We start from the raw sequence: 21,891 nt of genomic DNA, 5'->3' as shown, positions 1-21,891 counted from the left end.
TCTCTCTCTTTTTCTCTGTCTCTCTCACTGATACACAGGCTGTCACCATGTCTGTGCGAGCATTTAGACAACAGTGATGGTCCCAGACTTGTGGAGACTGACCTTACTTCCCGAGTCCTTGGGTCCACACTCGCCCTTATCGTACCACCATTTGTTTTTCAGCTTGTCTAAGATGCCTGATTCACTCAGTTTCAAAACGGCAAGGTTTACGGGAGTTCTTCAACCACGTAGGGGAAATAACATAAATAACATCATAGGACATGTTATTTTATGTTATTCAGTTACAATAGCCGACATAGCAGTTGCACTGGCAAAGTGACGGAGACGGGGTCCCATCGGAGTACATGTCTCTATGCTCCTGGAGCTGAAAGCGTGAGGGCCTGGGAGGGTGAGGGGGCGGAGCTACAGACATATGAATGGGACCCTGCTCCATCGCTTTGGGCAACGGACCCATACTGCCACGGCCTGTCTCTCGCCAAAAGCCGGAGGCAGTTACTGTTAACCCACAAACATTGGCACACACCAGCAGAAACACATGCGTGCAGCTATAGCACACACTGTTCAGCACTGCAGACACTGCTTTTTTCTTTTTCTTTTTTTGTACAGTATTAAATACATATATAAATATCTAAGAATCAAGGGTTTCTCAGTGGTTCTTGAGGCAAGGATGCATATATTTATAGAAAACACTTCATTTTAATTAGAATAGAATAGGCATGTTCAGGAGTTCACGAGAATCGAAATATTGGAGTCAGGCCATACAGCAGATCCCTAAAACCAGGATTGAGGCTGCATTCCCATTTAACTCAAGTTAAATGAGTATCAAGAGGAAAAAATTAACATAAATTTGACTATTAACAGGCCTCATCTTTTCTTTTTTTGTACAGTATTAAATATATATATATATAAGTGGTTCTTGAGGCTGGGATGCATATATTTCTAGGAAAATGGAGGATATTTCTAGGAAAAAAGGATATTGGAGGCAGGTTGTACAGTAGATCCTTAAAACCAGATTTGATGCTACATTTCCTTTCAACTAAAGATGTTGTACTTTAATGTTAAGTTGAATGAGTATCAAGAAAAAAATCTACCTAAATTTAACCCATTAAGAGGCCATTGCTTGTTTTTTTTTGTACAGTAATAAATACATATATAAATATCTAAGAATTAAGGGGTTTTTCATTGGTTCTTGAGGCAAGGATGCGTATATTTATAGAAAACACTTCGTTTTAATTAGTATAGATCAGAGATATTCAGGAGTTTATCACCTGATACAGGTAATAAATTAATGTATGAGAATACATCCTACAGTAGATCCTTAAAACCAGGATTGATGCTTAGTTCGCAGAATTGGACATAAAACACTGTTAAATGATCGTCAACCAGTTGTGGTAAACTCCAAAGTACTACTTTATCTACTGAAAACGAAATGAATTGAAATAGTGTAAAATTATCTTAATAATTTAATTGAATGAAACGCAACATGAGCCCCCTTGCTATACAACCCAAAGTATTAAGTTAAAAGGTTTTTCAGTCCTGTGTATCTCATTTTCTCATTGTTTCTCAATTTCAGTCTATTAAAAAGTTCTTTAGGGAAGCAAATAACTGCTTCAAAGTAGGCCTGTCTTAATAATTCTAATAGTTATTGACTTATTGGACAATATATTAACAGAGCCTCCATCATCTTTGCTCAGCATTTTTTGTCAGCAAGGAGAGCAGGTATGTCTACTTTCTTTTTAAAAATGAAGTTTTAATTTACTTTTATTCATATTTATTTAGGATATTTAATAATTTTGTATATTTCAAAAACATTCAACAGTCAAGAATGAATATTCTTAATTATCCTTCAAAGTTAACTGCTCTTTAAAATGCTGTAGTTAAATCATTATTTGCTATTATATATATATATATATATATATATATATATATATATATATATATATATATATATATATATATATATATATATATATAAAGTTATATATAAAATGGTCTTAAAAGAATGACAATAATATAATATTAATATTTATTGCAATAATGACTGAAACTACATACATACTGTATATCATCCACACGAATATAGTTATTGTGACAGGCCTATCTCCAAATAAACTTTTTTTAAAGATTTTTTTAAAGAGTCCTGAGTCCTTCCAACAAAGAGAAACAGCTTGTTTTTGAAGGTAGACCTGGAACGTTTTGAGAAGATATCCAGGAAAGTGTCCTTGGCAGCTGCTAAATATTGCAGCAGTACCAACAGTGGCAATGGAGTTATTTGTAAGCTCTTTATAATGGCAGCACTTTGAGTATAGTTTTCTGTGCCAGTCTAAAATGCACCATCATAATGCGTCTGTTGAAGCTCCTTCTTTCCGAAGCCACTGAATCGGTCCTGCATTGTTCATCCTTAAAGATGCAGACGCAGGTGCGGCTTTCTCTTCTAGGAGAGAATAGGGACGACAAAAGGATGCAGATTAATTTTTTTATGCGCTAAATCTTGGGAGGAAAGGAAAAAAGGAGAGCGTGCTCCTGCCTCGGTATCTCCTCGCTCTAAATATGGTGCATGAGAGTGAAGATGAGCCACATCAAAGGAGGAATCTGAAGGAATGGGATGGATTGGCGAATGTTTGTGGTCTGACAGTAACTGCTGTTTCCGTTTCTCATCGCTGGTGAAATATAGAGTTTAAAGCGATGGCCAGGCTTGTGTGTGTGTGTGTGTAAGTGTGTGTTTTTAAGTGTGTGTGCCCCCGGCAGATGCGCCCGTTACATAGGAATCTGTTTACCCGCATTTGTTGACATAGTGGCTAACCTTCTCACCACCTCCTCCGCTGCCACACTCTCCTTTGTCGTACCACCACTTGTTTTTCAATTTGTCCAACAGGCCTTGTTCATTCAGTTTTAAAACTGCCAGGTTAACTGCACTTCTTGAAACGATAAAACATAGTTTGTCAGAGTGAGCAGAACCCAATCAGAGGAAATTAGAGAGATATAGAGAAATAATATACTGTATATATAGATATACATATATATATAAATATACACTACTGGTCAAACGTTTTAGAACACCCCCATATTTGTTATCAGTCCAGCGGCAGTGCTGCAAATGACTTTTAAATACCCTAAATTACTTTATTTTATTACTGCTTATCACTTTTCACCTGTCAGACCTCCTTTAATTCTTCTCTAATTCTTCTTCTACTGCTAAAACTAAGACTAAAGCCATATTCGGATGGGATTCGTTTCTCAGGGGGTTCTGGGGTCATTTTTTCTTTTATGGGCGTCCTCCAAGATTTTATTCCTGTCCAGAACGACAATTATCTACTGAACTCCGTGGTCCGCCGGAAATGTTTGTCCCGTCCGGACGCACATCTCTGAGTTTCATCTCCTTGTGTTTAATAAAATTGCTTTTTGTCCCCTGCTGCGCACCATAATTACACTTTGGGTGCACGTTTCCACGGAGATCCATGTTAAAAACACAACAGAGAGTGGAAATAGAGGAGCTACTGAACGCCATGTCATAAAAATTCACTGGTTCTCCTGTTTTTTTTAAATGCAGTCCAGATGCAAGAGTTTTATCACTGAGTAGAAGTGTGAAATATATTTCACAGATGCCCCCCTGAGATACTAATCCCGTCCGGATTGGGCTTTAGTCCAGTCATGTTAAGCTAAGCTAAAGGCTAAAGCTGTTGTTTCCATGTGGGTCAGCCAGACGTGACTCTTCCTGTAGCAGTTTTCTTCAGTTTCCAAGAGTCAAGAGTTTTTTGAAGGTGTAGGAGACAGTTCTCACTGCTCCCTGGCTGTAATTTCTGTAATGTCTTTAAAGAAAAGACTTCTACTTTTTTTATAGTTACAGAAATCTCTGTGTTTCTGTGTCTTTTTCTAGTTATTATAATGATGAATATGTGAATGTACTGATTTACTACAGATCATTGGTAACACTTTAAAATAACTTTCATTAATATACCATAAACTAATGATTAATAACTGTTATTTTTCACAATTAAAGAAACTAAAAAGTTGCTATCACATTTGTGAACTCCAATTAATAAACATTTGCCTGGTTTAAAATTCATATTTACTAGTGATTTATAAATGTTCAAATTCTGATGAGCTAATGATTTTCTAACCTTTTTTAAATATGAATATTCATGCTGATAAATAAGGGTCATGTGTGAGCATTTGTTAATATTCAAATCGTGATGAACTACTGATTTTTTCACATCTACTGATCATTAGTTAAAAATATATTAATGAAAGTTATTATAAAGTGTTACCAGATCATTTGTACATAAGCTTAGTTTATTTCCAGTTATGTAGACCAGCTGTAAGCCAATGATTAACCGATGACTTTTTTCCTGAAAAGAACTATATTTTTAAGTGTTAGTTTAAGCTGAAAACTTTTGTACCATTAAAGCTCACTGGATTCTGTACTATTTCAGGTTATTCACTGGAACTGAAGGGTTTCAGTAGCAAAAATGAATGGAAAAAGATACCTGGGGGTGTTCTAAAGCTTTTGACCGGTAGTGTATAAATAGACTATATACAGGGGTGGAAATTTCTATAGCTTTATATTCACAACCCCTCCCTCCACCCTCCCGCCACACAAAACACATAAACACAGGACAAACCTCTCTTTTCCCATGTCGCACCGTAAAACGCACACATGTTCACGCGTGATTTGTTTCTAACAAGAACAACCCAAGACCACTAATATGAAAGAAGTGAAAAATCTATAGCCCCTCTGCACGCGCTCCTTCTCTCCTCTATCCTCCCTCCATCCCTCCCTCCCTCCGTCCGGCTCTCCACCCTCATGCTTCCTCATTACTCCATAGTCAATATTGCTCTGAGAGACGCAGAGGACCTTCACCGTATTGAATACCTGTTTCTATCCCCCTGGGCGACTTTAGAATAGTTTAAATGAGCTCTGAACGTCTGCAAAAGTGCTGAATCAGGCGGATCCCGGCCTAAAATTCCTTTATCCTCAAGATGGCCATTCACTTGCCAATGAGTGGAGCTTATAGAGCTCGATAAGCTTTACATTAACGCATTTAGAATAAAATAAAAACTTTGGGGAGAGGGGTTCGATCCTCTTTGTGTCGTCATTGTCCTATGAGAAACATAATCCTAATTATAATAATAATAATAATAATAATAATAATATATGTAATTAACTTATTTCAGTTAGTTTTTCTCGTTTTTTTTATTAATATTGGCGATATGGTAAAACATATATCATGATAATTAAAAGATGAAATACGGAATCCTACTAATTATTAAAACAAATATTAATTCTAGATCTGTGATTATAGTATAGTCACTGTATAGGTTTACATTTTAAATGGTTGGTTGCATTTTTTTTGTGGGCTTTGGTGCATTTTATGGTGGATTCATTTGGATATAGGTTATATACTATACTATACTAAAATTATTAAAATGTATTTATATATTTATGAAATAGGCTTACTATTAACAGAAGCTGCTTTTGACTGCATGGGGCAAATGGTTAACAAGGCCGAAATCAGGACCAGGACCAACTAGCCAATAAGCAGGTCTCTTAGTTTTTAAGCCCTCCCACTGAATAATTCTGTGGCCCCAAATTAAGTTATCTAACTGTAAGAAAAACAGGTTCAGACCGGATGCCTCCAGGCCCACAACCGTTCAGCCCTGCGGTGAAAAAGATGCCGTTAATCCCTAATAGTTAAACTGTGAATGCAAGGACCCTGTTTTAGCGATCTATAGGCAAGCCGTTATTTAGGGCGTGTCAGTGTGTCTTTGCTATCATAACAACGGGAAAAGTACACCTTGCGCATTTTAAAATGCGCAAAAGGCTTATACTCATTTTCTTAATTATTCATGGGTGTGTTTTGGGTGTAACATGCAATAAACCAATCAGCATGCCACTTGCCTTCCATGACTTATTGGCAGATTGCTATTTCAATGGTGCAGCGTTTTTGCACTTCTCAGCAGAGGACACTGACCTGCTCGTTCACACTGTAAAGATGCGTAAGCAGGTAATTCACGGGAATAGCAATGTTATTTTATTTTGTATTCTGTTTATTGCTGATATAAATGTTGGGTTTGTGATCTGTGGCATGTCCTTCAGTGTGTTTAAGCAGGTTGAGCGCACCTGCGTTGCCAAGTTAGCAATGAACGTCTGACTGTTGACATCTGTCTAGGTAGTTTTCAGTCAGTGGTGCACCTGTGTTTTCCGTTGCCTAGATAGCAATAAACCAGAAATGTACCTGGTGTACACACCTTTATATTTATTCAAAAGCATCTTTGCTATTTAAATGACGCAAGTTGAAAATAGAGTGTTGGTGGGGTGTAAGATAGCAATGAGCATCACAACGCGCCTTCCGCAGGGTGTAAATTAGGGCTTCTAGTGTGCATATGAGAATAATTTTTTTTTTGATAAAAATATATATCTATAAAAAAAAAACTAGTTGGATGATTAGCAATGATCTAGCACAAAAATCATCAGAAATTTGTTAGAAATTTAGAAACAAATTGAAAAGAATCCGCATTGTCACTGGTTTCAAGAGAGGTTTATCCTGAACGCAGTTTATCCTGAATGCAACACTGATAAAGACACAGCCCACAGGAACAAAGACAAGGACGAGACTGCAGTGGAAAAGGACAAGAAAGCAGAGAGAGAGCCGGTCTGAGCTGAGGAGGGGAAGAGACAGAAGAGTGTTAAAGAGTGCTGGAGGAGTGGGCGGAGTCGAGGGAACGCCATGGCTCTGCTCTGACGCCACACGCCGCCCCTCGGCCACACCGGCGGAGGCCCTGTTCCTCACGCGCTGGAGAAGCGACAGACAGACGATGATAACTCCAGAGAAATGCCTGACCCAGGGAGCTACCCGCATCTGTAAGCTACTCTTCCCACCAAGATCAGCGAGAAAAGCCTGGACAGTGCTGGACTTCCTCAACAGGCCAGGCGTGGTGGAGTTTACAGACTGAACGGTTCTCATTCTCAATCGGTTTGCTTTAGTTTGAGTGGGTGCAAATCTATGCGAACCCTGTATACACACACATATATTTAAAAATATTTCGTTTTTTACTTATTTATCGGTTTAATTTGGCTCCTTTTGTGTCTCTTTATTGTTTCAGGCCCTCCTTTCAGTCTGTAAATTCTACAATCACTGCAAGAGCAGGGCGGAGTCAGAGCAAGCCAGGCATTCACTGGACTCTCCGTTCAGACATATTCATCATCATCATCATCATCATCTTCATCATCATAACCATGAGTTAAACATCTCAACATTTCCCAACATCTCAAAATCAGAGGCATCCACATGCAACTCAGTTACCTGAGCGAAGCTTCCCATAAACATGAACAACATGAAGCTGAACAAAGCAAATTTAGAAGAAAACAACAAGAAAAACAAACCACTGCTGCAGCCGTAACTCCACCACATAATAAAAGCACTCGATAAAGAAAAAAAAAAGCAGGAAAAGCTAACTTAAGACAATAGAAAACGAGAAAGAAAAGAGAAAGAAAGAGAGAAAGAAAGAAAGAGAGCATCGAGTAGACATAGGCACGCCAGGGAAGGTGGAATACCATAACAACACGTTACATATTGTTATACTACTCCACCCACCTTAACTGTGAGCCCTTGGGCGTGGCGACTCCGTAGCCCTTGGAGTCCAGGTTCCCCCCGACCTTCATGGTGTCGCAGGGCTTGCGCTGCTCCGTGTACTCGTTCATGGTGGACTCCAGCAGGAAGGCGTACTTCCCCTTCGACTTGCGCACCCGAGCCACGCCCTCCGCCGTGGTCTTAGTGAACACCGTGGGCTCGGCCGACTTCATGTAGCCCCACATTTTCTCATACACAGCGATCTTTGACCTCTGGGAGGCAGCAGAGGGGGAGACAAGGACATTCAAACAAAGTGGACACAAGAATACACAAATAAAAGGGATGAAGCTTGTGCGATAAAGGTTTCGTCACTGGTGTATAAATAATACTACTACAGTGTAGGGCTATGCATCAAAAATATTATCTCAATATATTTTCATCATACAATCTAAAGCAGGGGTGCCTACTACAGTTGATCACACAGTACACGTTGGTAGATCACGTTTCCTTTAACCCTCTATAGCATGAGATTGATGATATTTGTAAAGAGGGTGATCTAACCGCATGATGTTGCGCTGAGGCAACAAATATAAAAACCCTGTCTTGGGGAGTAAATGAAAATAAAATAGTCAGTAAGCTTTAAAACAGACATTTAAACATACTTCTCTAAACAGCTCTGGAAAAAAAACAGATCACTTTAGTTTCTGAATCAGTTTCTCTGATTTTGCTATTTTTAGGTTTATGTTTAAGTAAAATGAACATTGTTGTTTTATTCTATAAACTACAAACAATATTTCTCCCAAAATTCCAAATAAAAATATTGTAATTTAGAGCATTTATTTGCAGAAAATGAGAAATGGCTGAAATAACAAAAAAAAGTTGCAGAGCTTTCAGACCTCAAATAATGCAAAAAAAAAAAAAAAAAAAAAAACGAGATCATATTCATAAAGTTTTAGGAGTTCAGAATGAATCAATATTTGGTGGAATAACCTTGGTTTTTAATCACAGTTTTCATGCAGCTTGGCATCATGTTCTCCTCCACCAGTCTTACACACTGCTTTTGGATAACTTTATGCCTTTACTCCTGTTGCAACAATTCAGACAGTTCAGTTTGGTTCGATGGCTTGTGATCATCCATCTTCCTCTTGATTATATTCCAGAGGTTTTCAATTTGGTAAAATCAAAGAAACTCATCATTTTTAAGTGGGCGCTTATTTTTGTTTCCAGAGTTAGATATTAAAACATTAAGGGACAAGGGATAATCACAAAAGTGCTTTTTTTGCCTCAGGGCAACATTATGCCATAGAGGGTTAAATGTATGTTTATGGTGGTGGGCGGGTCAGTGTATTAACATAAAAGCCAATGCACTGCTGTTCTGTGTTACCATAGCCATGCCCACCACATAATACCACAGCCTGCATAAAGCACCGTTTGCCTCGTGATACATCTAACTTTTTGTTTTGTATTATTGACTCCAAATATTTGGTCCAAAGTGTTTAGAAATAACTCATTCAAATGATCAGGATCATCATCAAAGTTGCAAAAATAGTTCCACCCAGAAGAAGTGCTGGATTGTGATGCTATTTGGAAGAAATATATGAGACTGATATGTGGGAAACTCTTAGCTATGTTTATTAACATAAATATCCTCTTGAGACCCTGTGTCCTCATATGAGGACGTTACATTTCTGCATCTCTGCACCATGATTCTTAATATTTTAAAACATTGACCCTTTGGCCTCATATGGAGACACTGCCCGTACCATTTAATCACATGACAACAGCACAATCAATTGATGTAAAACAGGAAAGGTGGCGGGAATTCCAGTCAAAGGTTTTTACAGCCAGTCCAGACAGGAAAATGGGCCAGATATCCAATTTCATATTTGAAAGTAGTTTATTTACTTATTTTGTTTTTGGACCATGGATCATTTTAAATATTAAAATAAACTAATGTCCCCATAGGTCGACATAATTTTTTTTACAAGAACGACTACCTGTGCAAGGACAACGTTTAGTTTTTATACCTGCACACAAAGCAAAAGTCTGGGTCTCAGGAGGATATATAATTAGATAGATATAACATGGCTATAATGTGTTACACATGGTCATAAATATGTATAATATGATAAATTTGTCTGTCTGAGTGCCTGTAGTGAAGACCAACGATGATCTGGTATTGCACGAAACTGCCCTCCTCACAATGACACCAGGTTTTCTGGATGTGGGATGTACAACAACAAACACTTGATCTTGGCACTGACCAAGGTGCCTCCAGACACTGATTTATTGGTCATCTACAACAAGCCAGAAGCAGTTCTTGTCACTAAAGACTCATTCAATGACCAAAAGTTTCGGTCCTATTGGTTGATTCCTTCTGGGTGCAACTATATATTTTGATGGTGGGTGTACTAATTTAAACAATCCATTTAGATAACATCAAGAACTCAAGAAGAACAGCTTATTGGCTGATTCTCCATGGTCAGAGGTCAGATGGTCTTTGCCTACTCACCCTGAAGAACTCTTTGGTGGAACCTGAGTCTAGAGTGCCGTAAGCTATATCTGTCTGCTTGGCCAGATCTTCAGCGCTCTCGATGGGCGACACCATCCTCTCGACTGTGAGGAAGGCAGCCAGGTTGGCCGTGTAGGAGGAGATGATGATGAGGGTGAAGAACCACCACACGCCTCCCACGATGCGGCCAGACAGTGACCTGCACCACAGGGTGGAGAAAGAAGAAGAAGAGGGGGAGGAAGAAGGAGGAGTGCGGAGAGAAGCAGGAGGGAGAGGCAAAAAACAGAAGCATCAGTTATCGTGGTGCGGAAAGCAGAGATTAATGGCTGTGGACAGATCCATAATCAAGCATAATGAGGCCAGGGCTTATCACCTCTGTGTGGGCACAATGGATGAGCACCAAACATGTAGCGGACCACCACTGTGGCGTATATACAGTATATATACAGCTATACTGAACCGCAACCCTGCGGCATGCAGATTTCCCCTAGCCTGAGACGGGTTCCGCCTCGTGGAACAGCGCAGGCTGTTAAAACGTGCCTGCGAGCAGAAATGTTCACCAGACAGCCAGAGATCACGAACCCTGCTCCGCAGTTAGAACCCCGCCTGCGGCTCTCAGAGAGAGAGAGAGAGAGCGTGTGGAGGGGATATAACAACAGGACTAGGTGATAAAACAACAGCAGTTGTAGAGATCGGATTTTTTTCTAATATAGACAATAATATACACCAGTGTGGTAATTTCAGTAAACTGCTGCTGCTCGTGTATAAGGGTTGGAATATATACAGTATACAGTACATGTGATGACAGTGACAATGAGGACAAAGAATGACGATAAGAGGTTGTTACATCATCTTGTAGCTCCTGGGATTGTGCTTCTCTGTGAAGGTTGTTAAGCAGGTAATAGGACTAGGGTTTATAAGGCACAATGGAATCTGCTTTATTATGTAAACCATAGACTGTGTATAGCTGGACAGAGCATTGTCTCTTAAAAGTGAAGCCACCACAGGTCGGGCGCCCCCTGCTGTTCGGCTGCAGAAAGCTGTGTAACTCCGCCCATCCACATAGGTTTCAATGGCAAAACTCTCAATCACCTTTTTTTCTAATATAATGTAATTCTACCTCCATTTTTTAAATGCAGCAGCTAGTGTAACCTCTGCTTATATTGTCAAATTTTTATATCCCCACAGAATTCGGTTTTTAAAACTTTATTCGGCTCTATTCAAAAAAGGTGTGGTTATGGTAAAAGGGCTGCTTATGGGCGGGACCAATAACAGACCGTCAGCTCCGCTCCGCCCCGCTCTGCAGTCTGTGACCGCGAGGCAGTCCTCAGGGGCGGGGTTATTTAAATGAGTAGGCGTCTCTCCACAGCCTTTCTCTCTCCTCTGGTCTCTACTGCGCAGACTCTGGGGTTGGTGGTTGGTGGGGGGAGAGATACGTTCTGTCTCCCCCCTGTCATTACTTTCCCACCGCGCTCCGCAAACCAGCAAGCTAATTGGCTGTTTCTCCGGAGAGGAAATTTATTTGGGGCTTTGATTTGGCGCCCCCTCTAGTGCAGCGCCCCTATGCGTTGCATAGGCTGCATACCCCCTTTTTGCGCCACTGAAAAACTTAAAAGTGTTTAACAAACCAAAATTTTGAATTTAGGTAGTTTCTGAGGCTGGTAACTCTGATGAACTTATCCTGTACAACAGAGGAAACTCTTGCTTTTCCTGTCTTGGGTTGGTCCTGATGAGTGCCAGTTTCATTATCAATGTTTTTGATGATCTTTGTGTCTTTTTACTTGAGGATACTTTGAAAGTTCTTGATTTTTTTCAGATTGACGGACCTTCATTTCTTAAAGTATTTTTTTTTCTTTACTTAGCTGAGTATTTCTTGCAGAACATTACTCAAATAGGGATATTCACTGTATACCAACTCTATCTCTTCACAACTTAACTAATTTACAACAATGCTCTTGAACACATTATGATATATTCAAGTAATTAACTATTGCCTTCTTTTTTATAGTTTGGATGACTTTATCTACAATGCAGAACATTTTAAAATAATGAAAAAAACTCCAATGAACTTTTGACTGGTGCTGTATGTATGACAGAACATCTCAAAAATCTCAAAAACCTGATTTACCTCAACAGGCAAAGGCAAAAAATGTAATTATTATTATTTGGGTGGGTGGTCATTATTCTCAGTACTGCAGTGATTAGCGCTGATTAGCATGGTGGTGGTGTATGAAGTGTTATTAGTGTGTGTTGTGCTGCTGGTACAGTGAGTGGATCAGATACTGCAGCAGTGCTGATGGTGTTTTTAAACACTGTGTTTAATCATCACTCACTGTCCTCCACTCCTCTATTACACACTCCTACCTACAGCTGAAACACCCTGTAGATAAAGTAAAGTCAGAGACAGAAGCTCAGAATCTGTTGCTGTACAGTTTACAGTGTTGCTTATTCTTTAGATCTTCATCAGTGCATGTCTGTGACGTTTTAATCAACCTTGAAATCCATATTCTGGCTTTTTCTGTGCTTCAAAGGCGCCCAATTCCGTATGTGGTGCTCTCACAAGGGCAGCCTACTCTTTCCTGATTGGCTGAATGCAGCATGTCGGCCGTATTTATTTGCATAAAGTTGAAATTTTCATCATACAGTAAGGCTGACTTGCACCAGCATGCACCACACCACGTGGTGTCTCTCAATTGAAAGGAATAGGATGCGTCGAGAATGTGTGAGAATAACCCACCAAATAAATAATAGCTGCTCTGTGGTGGATTTCTCTCCTGTAGGGTCCTGACTATTAAAGAACAGGGTGAAAGAAAGATAATAATGAAGTACATAGAGAAACTACAAAGGACTACAGTCTGTAACGTATCCATTTTTGAAGGTTTTTGTTTCAGCACAGGGCGTGATAGAGGCCATTCTATTCTCCCACAAAGAACAATGCTACAAATGTACAGCAGGAGAGCAGAGTTAATACAGACAGGTTTAGCCAAGTCAGGTTAGCCCAGAGCAAGCATAAATTACCTCACTAACTTAGGCAGAAAGGAAAAATTACATTAATGCAATCTGTTGGAAAGTAGCCAGTCAAGCAAGTCGGCCTGTTTCACAGAATAAAAGTATTATTTTAATGCAGCAGGAGTTCAAACTGCCTGAGAGCTTAGATTCCTGCTGTAATAACAATCACTGTGTCTGCATTAAAATGTGATGTGCTTGGGTGCTATAGGCTTTATTTGATTTTGTAGCTTGTGCTCAAACACTAAAAAAAGACCTGTGGTCTCAGAACATAATGGGCACCGGGCGTGATAGGACGGTGACGCGGTGAGTGACGCAACTTCCGGCCTGCGAACCTGCTTGCTGTTTGTTTAGCTCCTCTCTGTTTTAGCTATTTGTTTACGTTTTCTACTACTTATTAACTTTTAACCGTCTTATAACCCTCCTAAACTTATAAAATCCCTCAGGTAGCCATTATTTTTGTGTTATTTATCGATTTTTGCCGTTTTTTGTGTGTGTTTTGTGCTTACTTCGAGGTAATGGCGTGTGCGGAGGATCGTGCTCTCCTGACACTCAGCGAGGAGCTCGTCCGTCTGGATCAGCAGATCCACCGCCTGCTCGAGAGGCAGTCGGAGCTCCACAGGCAGAGGACGAGGCTGGAGGAATCCCGCGACGCCGCCTTCGCGGCCGTCTCCACCCCGGTGCTGCCGGCGCGGCGGACCCCGGCGGTCGTTTGCTTCACCCCCGCTCCGGGAGGGGCCTGGGAGCGGCAGCGCGGCCGAGGAAAGCGGGTTTCCCCCCTACCTTCTCAGCCGGATTTTGCCTCCGCAAACCGGTTTGAGGTCCTCAGCTCGTCGCCTCCTTCACCTCCCCCAGCCCCGAGGAAAACAGATAAGGGCAGTACCCTCATTGTCGGAGATTCCATTGTTAGGCATTTAAAGGTGTCTAACGCTAAGTGTAATGCTGCAGTGTCGTGTTTTCCAGGAGCTCGGGTCCTGGACGTCGCCCGGCGGCTTCCTACGGTGCTTCGGCATCGCGGGGACCCCGGCACCGTCATCCTGCATGTGGGTACCAACGACACGTCCGCCCGGCGCAGTGAGGTCCTGAAGGAGCACTTTCGCACTCTTCTGGACACCGCTCGCAGACTGACCCGCGCCCGCCTCCTCATCTCTGGTCCGATGCCCACCTACCGCCGCGGGAGCCAGCCGTTCAGCCGCCTCTACGCTCTCCACTGCTGGCTGCGGGACTGGTGCTCTGCTAGTGGAGTTGGCTACGTGGACAACTGGGAGAGTTTTCGGGAACGTCCAGCCCTCTTCCACCGAGACGGGCTTCACCCCAGCCGCCTGGGATCCACCGTCCTCTCTGGTAACATTGAGGCGGTGCTACGCCGGGACTGACTGGCTCTAACCAGTCATACCGGCCAGGTTAGTGGTCTAAGTAATGGGCAGTTTAGTAATATACATTGTTCTAATGAGTTATCTTGCCACTTTCCTGTGCATAAGGCTGTGAGTTTTAATTATGTGCCTTTTTCAGATACAAGTGCATTTTTACCTTGTAGGATTGAGACTGTGTCTGTCCCCCGTGTCGCTCGAAACCGAAAAACTCAGAAAATCTGTTTTAATAATCTTATTAAAATTAAAACAACAGCATCCGTCTCTCAGAGTACCAGCAGCGTCCGTATGAAACTAGGGCTATTAAATATAAGATCGCTAGCACCAAAATCAGTTATTGTTAATGATATTATTACTGATAATCACCTTAATGCACTATGTCTGTGTGAAACCTGGATTAAACCTGATGAATATATCGCTTTAAATGAGTCTACCCCCCCAGGTTTTAGCTATTTCAGTTACCCACGCAGCTCTGGTCGTGGCGGTGGTGTTGCCACAATCTATGACTCAATGTTAGGTATATCTCAAAACTCACAATTGGATGCTAAGTCGTTTGAAGTTCTTAGTCTTAAAGTAGCAGGCCCGTCTCCTGCTTCCAAAACGCAGCATTCGTTCCTGCTTATAACACTGTATCGTCCTCCTGGACCATACTCAAATTTTATTAGTGAATTTGCTGACTTTCTAGCAGCAGTAATTCTTCTTTCTGATAAGATCATAATTGTCGGAGACTTTAATATCCACTTTGAAAAGGACCAGGATCCACTAAAAATTGCATTTAAATCAGTTTTAGATGCTCTAGGCTTTAAACAAAATGTAATTGGCCCCACTCACCGATGTAGTCATACATTAGACTTAGTTTTGACACTGGGTATTGAGGCTGAGAATATAGTTACTCTTTCTCAACATGACTCAATATCCGATCATTATCTAATTATGTTTGAAATAGTTTTTAATCAAAATATCCTCCTCCCGCCCCGCTATATCAGCAAGCGTAAAATAACAACCGCAATTGCTAATGAATTTGTAAATAAACTCCCCGACTTAACCATCTCCCTTCCGTCCTATGAGCATGATCTCGAGCACAAAACAGAAAATCTACAAACTGTGCTCCGCTCTAACCTTGACCGCGTAGCGCCGACAAAAATAAAACAAATCAGGGATAAAAAGCTAGCACCGTGGTATAATGACCACACACGTACATTAAAACAAACCGCTCGTAACTTTGAACGTAAATGGCGACACACAAAACTAGAATTTTTCCGGCTAGCATGGCAGCATAGTCTCACAGACTACAAAAAAGCCCTAATTAAAACAAAATCCCAGTATATTTCATCGCTTATTGAGAAAAATAGAGACAATCCTAGATTCCTTTTCACTACTGTGGCTAAACTCACCGGCAGTCAAAAACAAACTAGCTCCGTTATCCCTGTCGACATTAATAGTAATGATTTCATGAAGTTCTTTGATGATAAAATTAATAGCATTAGACAAAAAATTCAGTATCACCCCCAAAATTTACTTATAGATATCGATGAATGCTGCTCCAGCTCTGAGACACACCTAGAGTGTTTCAGCCCGGTTACAGAAAAAGATTTACTTAGTGTAATTAACTCATCAAAATCAACATCATGTATATTAGATCCAGTACCCACACAATTATTGAAACAGGCACTGCCAAAGGTGGGAAAATCATTACTAGAAATAGTAAATTCATCCCTTAGCATGGGCTATGTACCCAATTCTCTTAAATTGGCGGTCATTAAGCCCATTATCAAAAAGCCAAATCTGGACCCCCGCGAGCTTGCTAATTATAGACCAATTTCTAATCTTTCCTTTATAGCCAAAATCCTAGAAAAAATTGTGTTTAACCAGCTGCGCTTGTATCTACAAAGTAATAGTATGCATGAGGTTTTTCAATCTGGATTTAGACAAAACCATAGTACTGAAACAGCTCTACTTAGAGTAACTAATGATTTACTTTCAGCTCTTGATAGGGGCAGTAATGCCATCCTTGTACTGCTAGATCTAAGTGCTGCCTTTGACACCATAGATCACGCTATTCTACTTGATAGGTTAGAAAATCTTATAGGAATTAAAGGATCAGCCCTCACCTGGTTCAGATCTTATCTGAGAGATCGATTCCAGTGTGTTTACTTAAATAACGAATGCTCTTATCAGTCTAGAGTAAAATATGGTGTCCCTCAAGGATCAATACTGGGTCCATTACTCTTTACACTTTATATGCTACCACTGGGTAAAATTATCCGTAGGCATGGTATTAACTTTCACTGCTATGCTGATGACACGCAACTTTACATATCTGCTAAACCCAACGAGGAGCTCTGTATAAATCAAATAACAGACTGTATTAAAGACATTAAAAATTGGATGACACACAACTTTCTCTTACTTAATTCTGATAAAACTGAGGTCCTTCTATTAGGTCCTAATATTGATAAAAACATAAATGTTAATACTGTAGACATAGACGGTCACTTAATTATACCTGGTAAAACTGTGAGAAACCTTGGGGTCATCTTTGACCCAATTCTTTCGTTTGATGCTCACATATGTAGCATAGTCAAAACTGCATTCTTCCACTTAAGAAATATAGCTAAAATCCGCAGTATACTCTCTCTGGAAGATGCTGAGAAGCTGGTACATGCATTCATAACCTCCAGGCTGGACTACTGCAACGCGTTGTTGGCTGGAAGTCCACATAAATTACTCCATAAACTCCAGCTAGTTCAGAATGCAGCCGCAAGAGTGCTTACCAGAGCTAGAAAGTTCGATCACATTACACCTATTCTTTCATCCCTACATTGGCTACCTGTTAGATTTCGTATAGATTATAAAATACTTCTCCTGACGTATAAATCCCTTAATGATCTGGCCCCGCATTATCTACAGGAACTCCTTACTCCTTACAATCCGCCGCGTTCACTCCGCTCCCAAGACGCTGGCCTGTTATTAGTCCCGCGTATTAGAAAAAACTATGCAGGAGGAAGAGCGTTCTTTTATAAAGCTCCCCAACTTTGGAATAACCTCCCTATTAATATACGGGACTCAGACACACTCTCAATCTTTAAATCTAGACTCAAAACATTTCTATTTGCTCAAGCTTTTGAGTAATGTCTCATTACAATTTTCTTCCTCTTACAGCTTATCCAGCAAATATAAACCCTGTCCTAATCATCTGCTTTCTCTTTCTCTCCCCATGTCCTGAGCTGCTGCTACCAGTGCCCATCCCACTCCAGCAGAGTTTTATAAAACCATTCTAACCCCTTTTTCTTCCCTCCCCTCTCTGTTCTCTCTCTCTGTCTTTCTCACATGTGCTGAGACGCCTGGCCGGCCGGTCTTCCTGGATGCGTCCGTCTGTGGTTCCAGCTTTCAGGAATCAGCCCTGTCCTTCTACTCAGAATTATTACACAGCCCTTCTAACTCCTGCTTTTTTTTTCTCTTCCTTTCCTTTCTGTTTTCTCTATCTATCTCTTTTACATGTATGGAGATGCCCTGTTCCTGATGTTCCCAGCCTGGCTCTCCACTGCCCGCTGTGTTGTTCTCCGGCTCTGCAACCCTGCACTGATTACCATTAACACACTCAGTATCTGTTTCTGTATTAGCCATAGCTCTATAGTTTGTGCCCATCACATTCTTATATTCATAAATTAGTACCTGTTATATTAGCCATAGTTCACATTAATTCTCTGTACTGTTTTTGTTCTGTTATTTGTTTGTTGTTTGTTTGTACTGAGCGGGTCAACCCGAGTAGGATGGGTTCCTCGGACTGAGTCTTGGTTCCTTCCAAGGTTTCTTCCTCTTAAAGGGAGTTTTTCCTTGCCACTGTGTCACCATAAAATTGGCATCTCTGTGGTGCTGCTCATAAGAGGTGTGGACCTGTTTTTCCTGTAAAGCTGCTTTGTGACAACCTTTGTTGTAAAAAGCGCTATATAAATAAATTGAATTGAAACAGTTGGTTGTGAAAAAAAAAATACACATCTGTGTATCTTTAGTAGAGTGCAGATCTCTTAGGGTGTTTTTACACCAGCACCATTTGGTCCAGTTAAAACGGGCTCTGGCTGGTTTGTATTCTTAGTGCGGTTCAATTGAGCAGGTGAAAAGAACCCGACCAAGACCTGCTAGATGAGGTGGTCTCGGTCCAATCCCAAACTAAACTGAAGCTAAACTGCTAAAAAGGTGCAGTTTAATCTGATATATTAGCCAGATAATGCTAATTACCACAGCTATAAATGGACGCTGTCTCTGCTGCTCCATGCTGTTTACACGCGCATAATGTGCAGCGTTCACTGCTCTCAGCCATGCGAACACTACCTGAACATATGCGCTGTACATCCAATTAAAAACACTGTGTTTAAAAAAGCAGTGGCACATTGTCTGCATTCTGTGTTAACCCCTTATCAACCCTAAATCTTGAGGATTTCACATAAAAAGCTTTCATGAATGATGAAGAACGTTACTGAAAATCATAACTGTAGTTGTACCCAAAAGTATAGAAAAATAGTCAAGTAAATCTGCAACTGTCATATTGTTATAATGAATAAAATCATAAAATTATTTTTTTCCTAAACTTCATTTTGAAATCAATATTTTTCTGAATACAAATCAAACATTTTGTTTTGTTTTGTTTGTTATGTTTGTCTTTCACTAGTTTTTACGTCTATGCTGAATTTAGATGCAGAATTTAGGTTGATTCCTGTTACTGATCTGGAATTATTAAGTGGAGTAGACATAAAGTGAACAAGCAGCTTCTCCAATTGCCCTGTAGGAGATTTCAAATTTGAAGAATTTAGAGTGTAAATAACTTATTTTACTACAGAAATAAGAGTTTTGTATCACCTACACCTGTAGCCCGTATACAGGACAAGGCATGTTAATAGGATAAAGCAGCTTCACACTGCACAGATACGTACAATTTTAACCTTCTTGCTACCACACCAGACAGCTCTGACCAATCAGAGGAGACAATGTGCTTGTGTGTGTTTTTTTTTTTGGTGCGCATTTTGGTGTGTTTAGGTTTATGCCTGTGTGAAAACAAACCAAACCACCATTGCCTAAAGATCATGCCAGAAGTTCAAACCCAGAAACTGAACTTGCACCTCCATTCAGAGAGCAGACGCTCCATTTCTCAAGTCTGCCACTTAGTCAAACTGTCTCTAATAACTTGAATCATAAAGGATAGTGGAAAATAGCTGATATAAAATCAAATAGAGTACTATTCTGAGACTGCTATTATGACATTTGGCCGTATCGTCTCGTGCTACATCATGAGAGGCTTACCCGAGACCCTCTCTCTACGGAGGAGGACACTTCTTTGAGTGGGAGCCATGGTGACAGATTGGTAGTCATGGTGGGCAGGAGGGGACGTCATTGACGAGTGTCTCCGTGGAGGTGGTGTGAGAAAAGTTAGCGGCGCTTAAATTTACACCTTATACTGATCATGCAAATCATTTCACGACTGAGGAAGGCGGGCGATGTGAATTCATGCATTTCTTTTACGGGTTTTCGGTCAGTGCAACACTGGAGCGAACCCATTTACACCAGTTATTCACTCACCAGCCTGAAATAACAATGGTCAGACATGATGGCGGCGGCGGCAAAAGAGCAATAGGCCATCGACAGCTACATTTGTGGATAGGCCTGTCACAATAACATTTTTTTAAATAATATATTTTCTCAAAAATAACTGTGCTAAACAATATTATCATTATTTTAAGATTAAAACAATTGAATGCCAGTGACAGTGATAATAATGCAATAGCAACATAAAGCAGTTACATCCATTTAAGGACAATGAACAGGTTATTAATCATAGTTTGGGACCTATGTATATATATTGTAGTATATACTATGTATAAATATTGTAGTTAATTTATATACTGTTTAAAAAAAAATACAAAAAATGATTTCTACTTTTTTCAAATTTCTTCCAATTTAGCTAGGCTGACTGTCCTAGCCATTCAGCTTCTACTCAGCTGTTTATCCCCCATCACTATAGTGATTCCACAACATAAGGAGGGTGAAGACCAGCACATGCCTCCTCTGATACATGTGAAGTCAGACTCCGCCTCTTTTTGAACTGCTGCTGATGCTTGGAGCCTTGTGCTGATCCACATCACCCTAGGAGTGATGAGGGGAAAGACCACCATCTACTGTACCCACCCAGAGAGAGCAAGGCCAGTTGTGCCAGTGTGTCTCCAGCAGCTGATGGAAAGCTGTAAGAGCAAGTTACCACTTTCTTAACTGCAAAGTCTCACTGAACTGAAACTCATGTTTATAATATGTATGCAGTATTTTAAGCAGATTCTACAGGCTGTTTTTACAGTTTTCCAGCCATTTTAGAAAATATAAAGCACATAATAACAGTAAAATGCAGGTTGCCAGCTAAATTTATTTATTCATTTATTTTCACAGACTATAAACAGCAATAAACAGAATGCACGATATTACGATCTCCGAGATTATTGAGCTTATGTCCATTTATTGTTTGATAAATCGATAATGCAATTATCGAGACAGGCCTATCTATGCAGCACATCAAACACCAACCTAAAGAGGATTCTAAAAAAAGGTTCTCTCATGAATTCTCTGACTGCATGCTCTGCGTACCCCGCCACCGGCCGTGATTGACGCTGGATCTGGGCGAGCGGCGTCGTCTTCCGCTAAGCACTAACCTGCATGCAGACACACAGTCTGCCACAGTGACGTCTGAGGGACAGATGCGTCTGGGACGGCGCTAAAGCGCGGCTAATCGATTTGACTCTATAAGACAAAGTCAATTTAATAAAAGCCCCAATTGAGCGGACACGACACCAATGACTCAAAGCCTCGCCGCTCGCCCGCTCCGCCGCCCCGCCGCCTGCCTGGCACGCCGGCTCATTCACAAGGACACATCAGCCACGGACAAATAGCCATTCTCTCTGCTCCCTCCCATGTCATTGCTTGTATTACAGCCTTTCTGATCATAGCACAATGATGAGAGGCTGACTGCTTCCCTGCAGCACACACACACTCACACACACACACTCTTACACTTACACACACACACTTACACACACGTGGACTCACCTGTCACCAGTGCATGTCTCAAAGCAGCTCTTTATCAAGGCAGTGTCATTAGCAGAGCGTGATAAGTGTGCTATTGACAGTGAAGCGCTCTGCATTTGTCAGTGCAGTCAGTACTTTATGCTCTTGTCTGGCGTCCCTGCAGACTGTGCTCACCGCAGTCATTACACATCAAAAACACACATCAGTCGGATCGTGTGCCTCTTTTTTTGGGTGGAAAAGAGAGAGAAAAGAGAGAAAACACTGAATTTTTGTGTTTGAAGTTGGAGAGACTGCATAATGTCAGGTCCTTTCAGGCTGCCCTGCTTTTTAATTGCTCATGAACTGCATGATTTACCATATATTACTA

General features: G+C 40.7%; 1 protein-coding gene across 6 annotated transcripts in view; it reads right to left on the bottom strand.

The window, feature by feature from the left end:
• Nucleotides 1-21,891, bottom strand: part of gria4b (glutamate receptor, ionotropic, AMPA 4b) — a 202,769-nt gene that overhangs the window by 7,913 nt on the left and 172,965 nt on the right. For 2 of the 6 annotated variants that reach the window (XM_022675973.2, XM_022675975.2), the window contains exons 12-14: nt 10,084-10,282; nt 7,596-7,843; nt 2,804-2,918 (exon numbers count right to left, since the gene is read on the bottom strand). In XM_022675973.2, coding sequence (XP_022531694.1) covers nt 2,804-2,918; nt 7,596-7,843; nt 10,084-10,282 — 562 coding nt within the window. Of the gene's footprint in view, nt 1-84; nt 218-2,803; nt 2,919-7,595; nt 7,844-10,083; nt 10,283-21,891 lie in introns of those variants that run through there. The other 4 variants (XM_022675974.2, XM_022675976.2, XM_049466293.1 and 1 more) reach the window with 3 other exon arrangements.

The sequence above is a fragment of the Astyanax mexicanus genome, chromosome 17 (genome assembly GCF_023375975.1).
Source record: "Astyanax mexicanus isolate ESR-SI-001 chromosome 17, AstMex3_surface, whole genome shotgun sequence".
NCBI lineage: Eukaryota > Metazoa > Chordata > Actinopteri > Characiformes > Acestrorhamphidae > Astyanax > Astyanax mexicanus.
The sequence above is the reverse complement of the archived record's forward strand: the minus strand, read 5'-3'. Positions and strand labels throughout refer to the sequence as shown.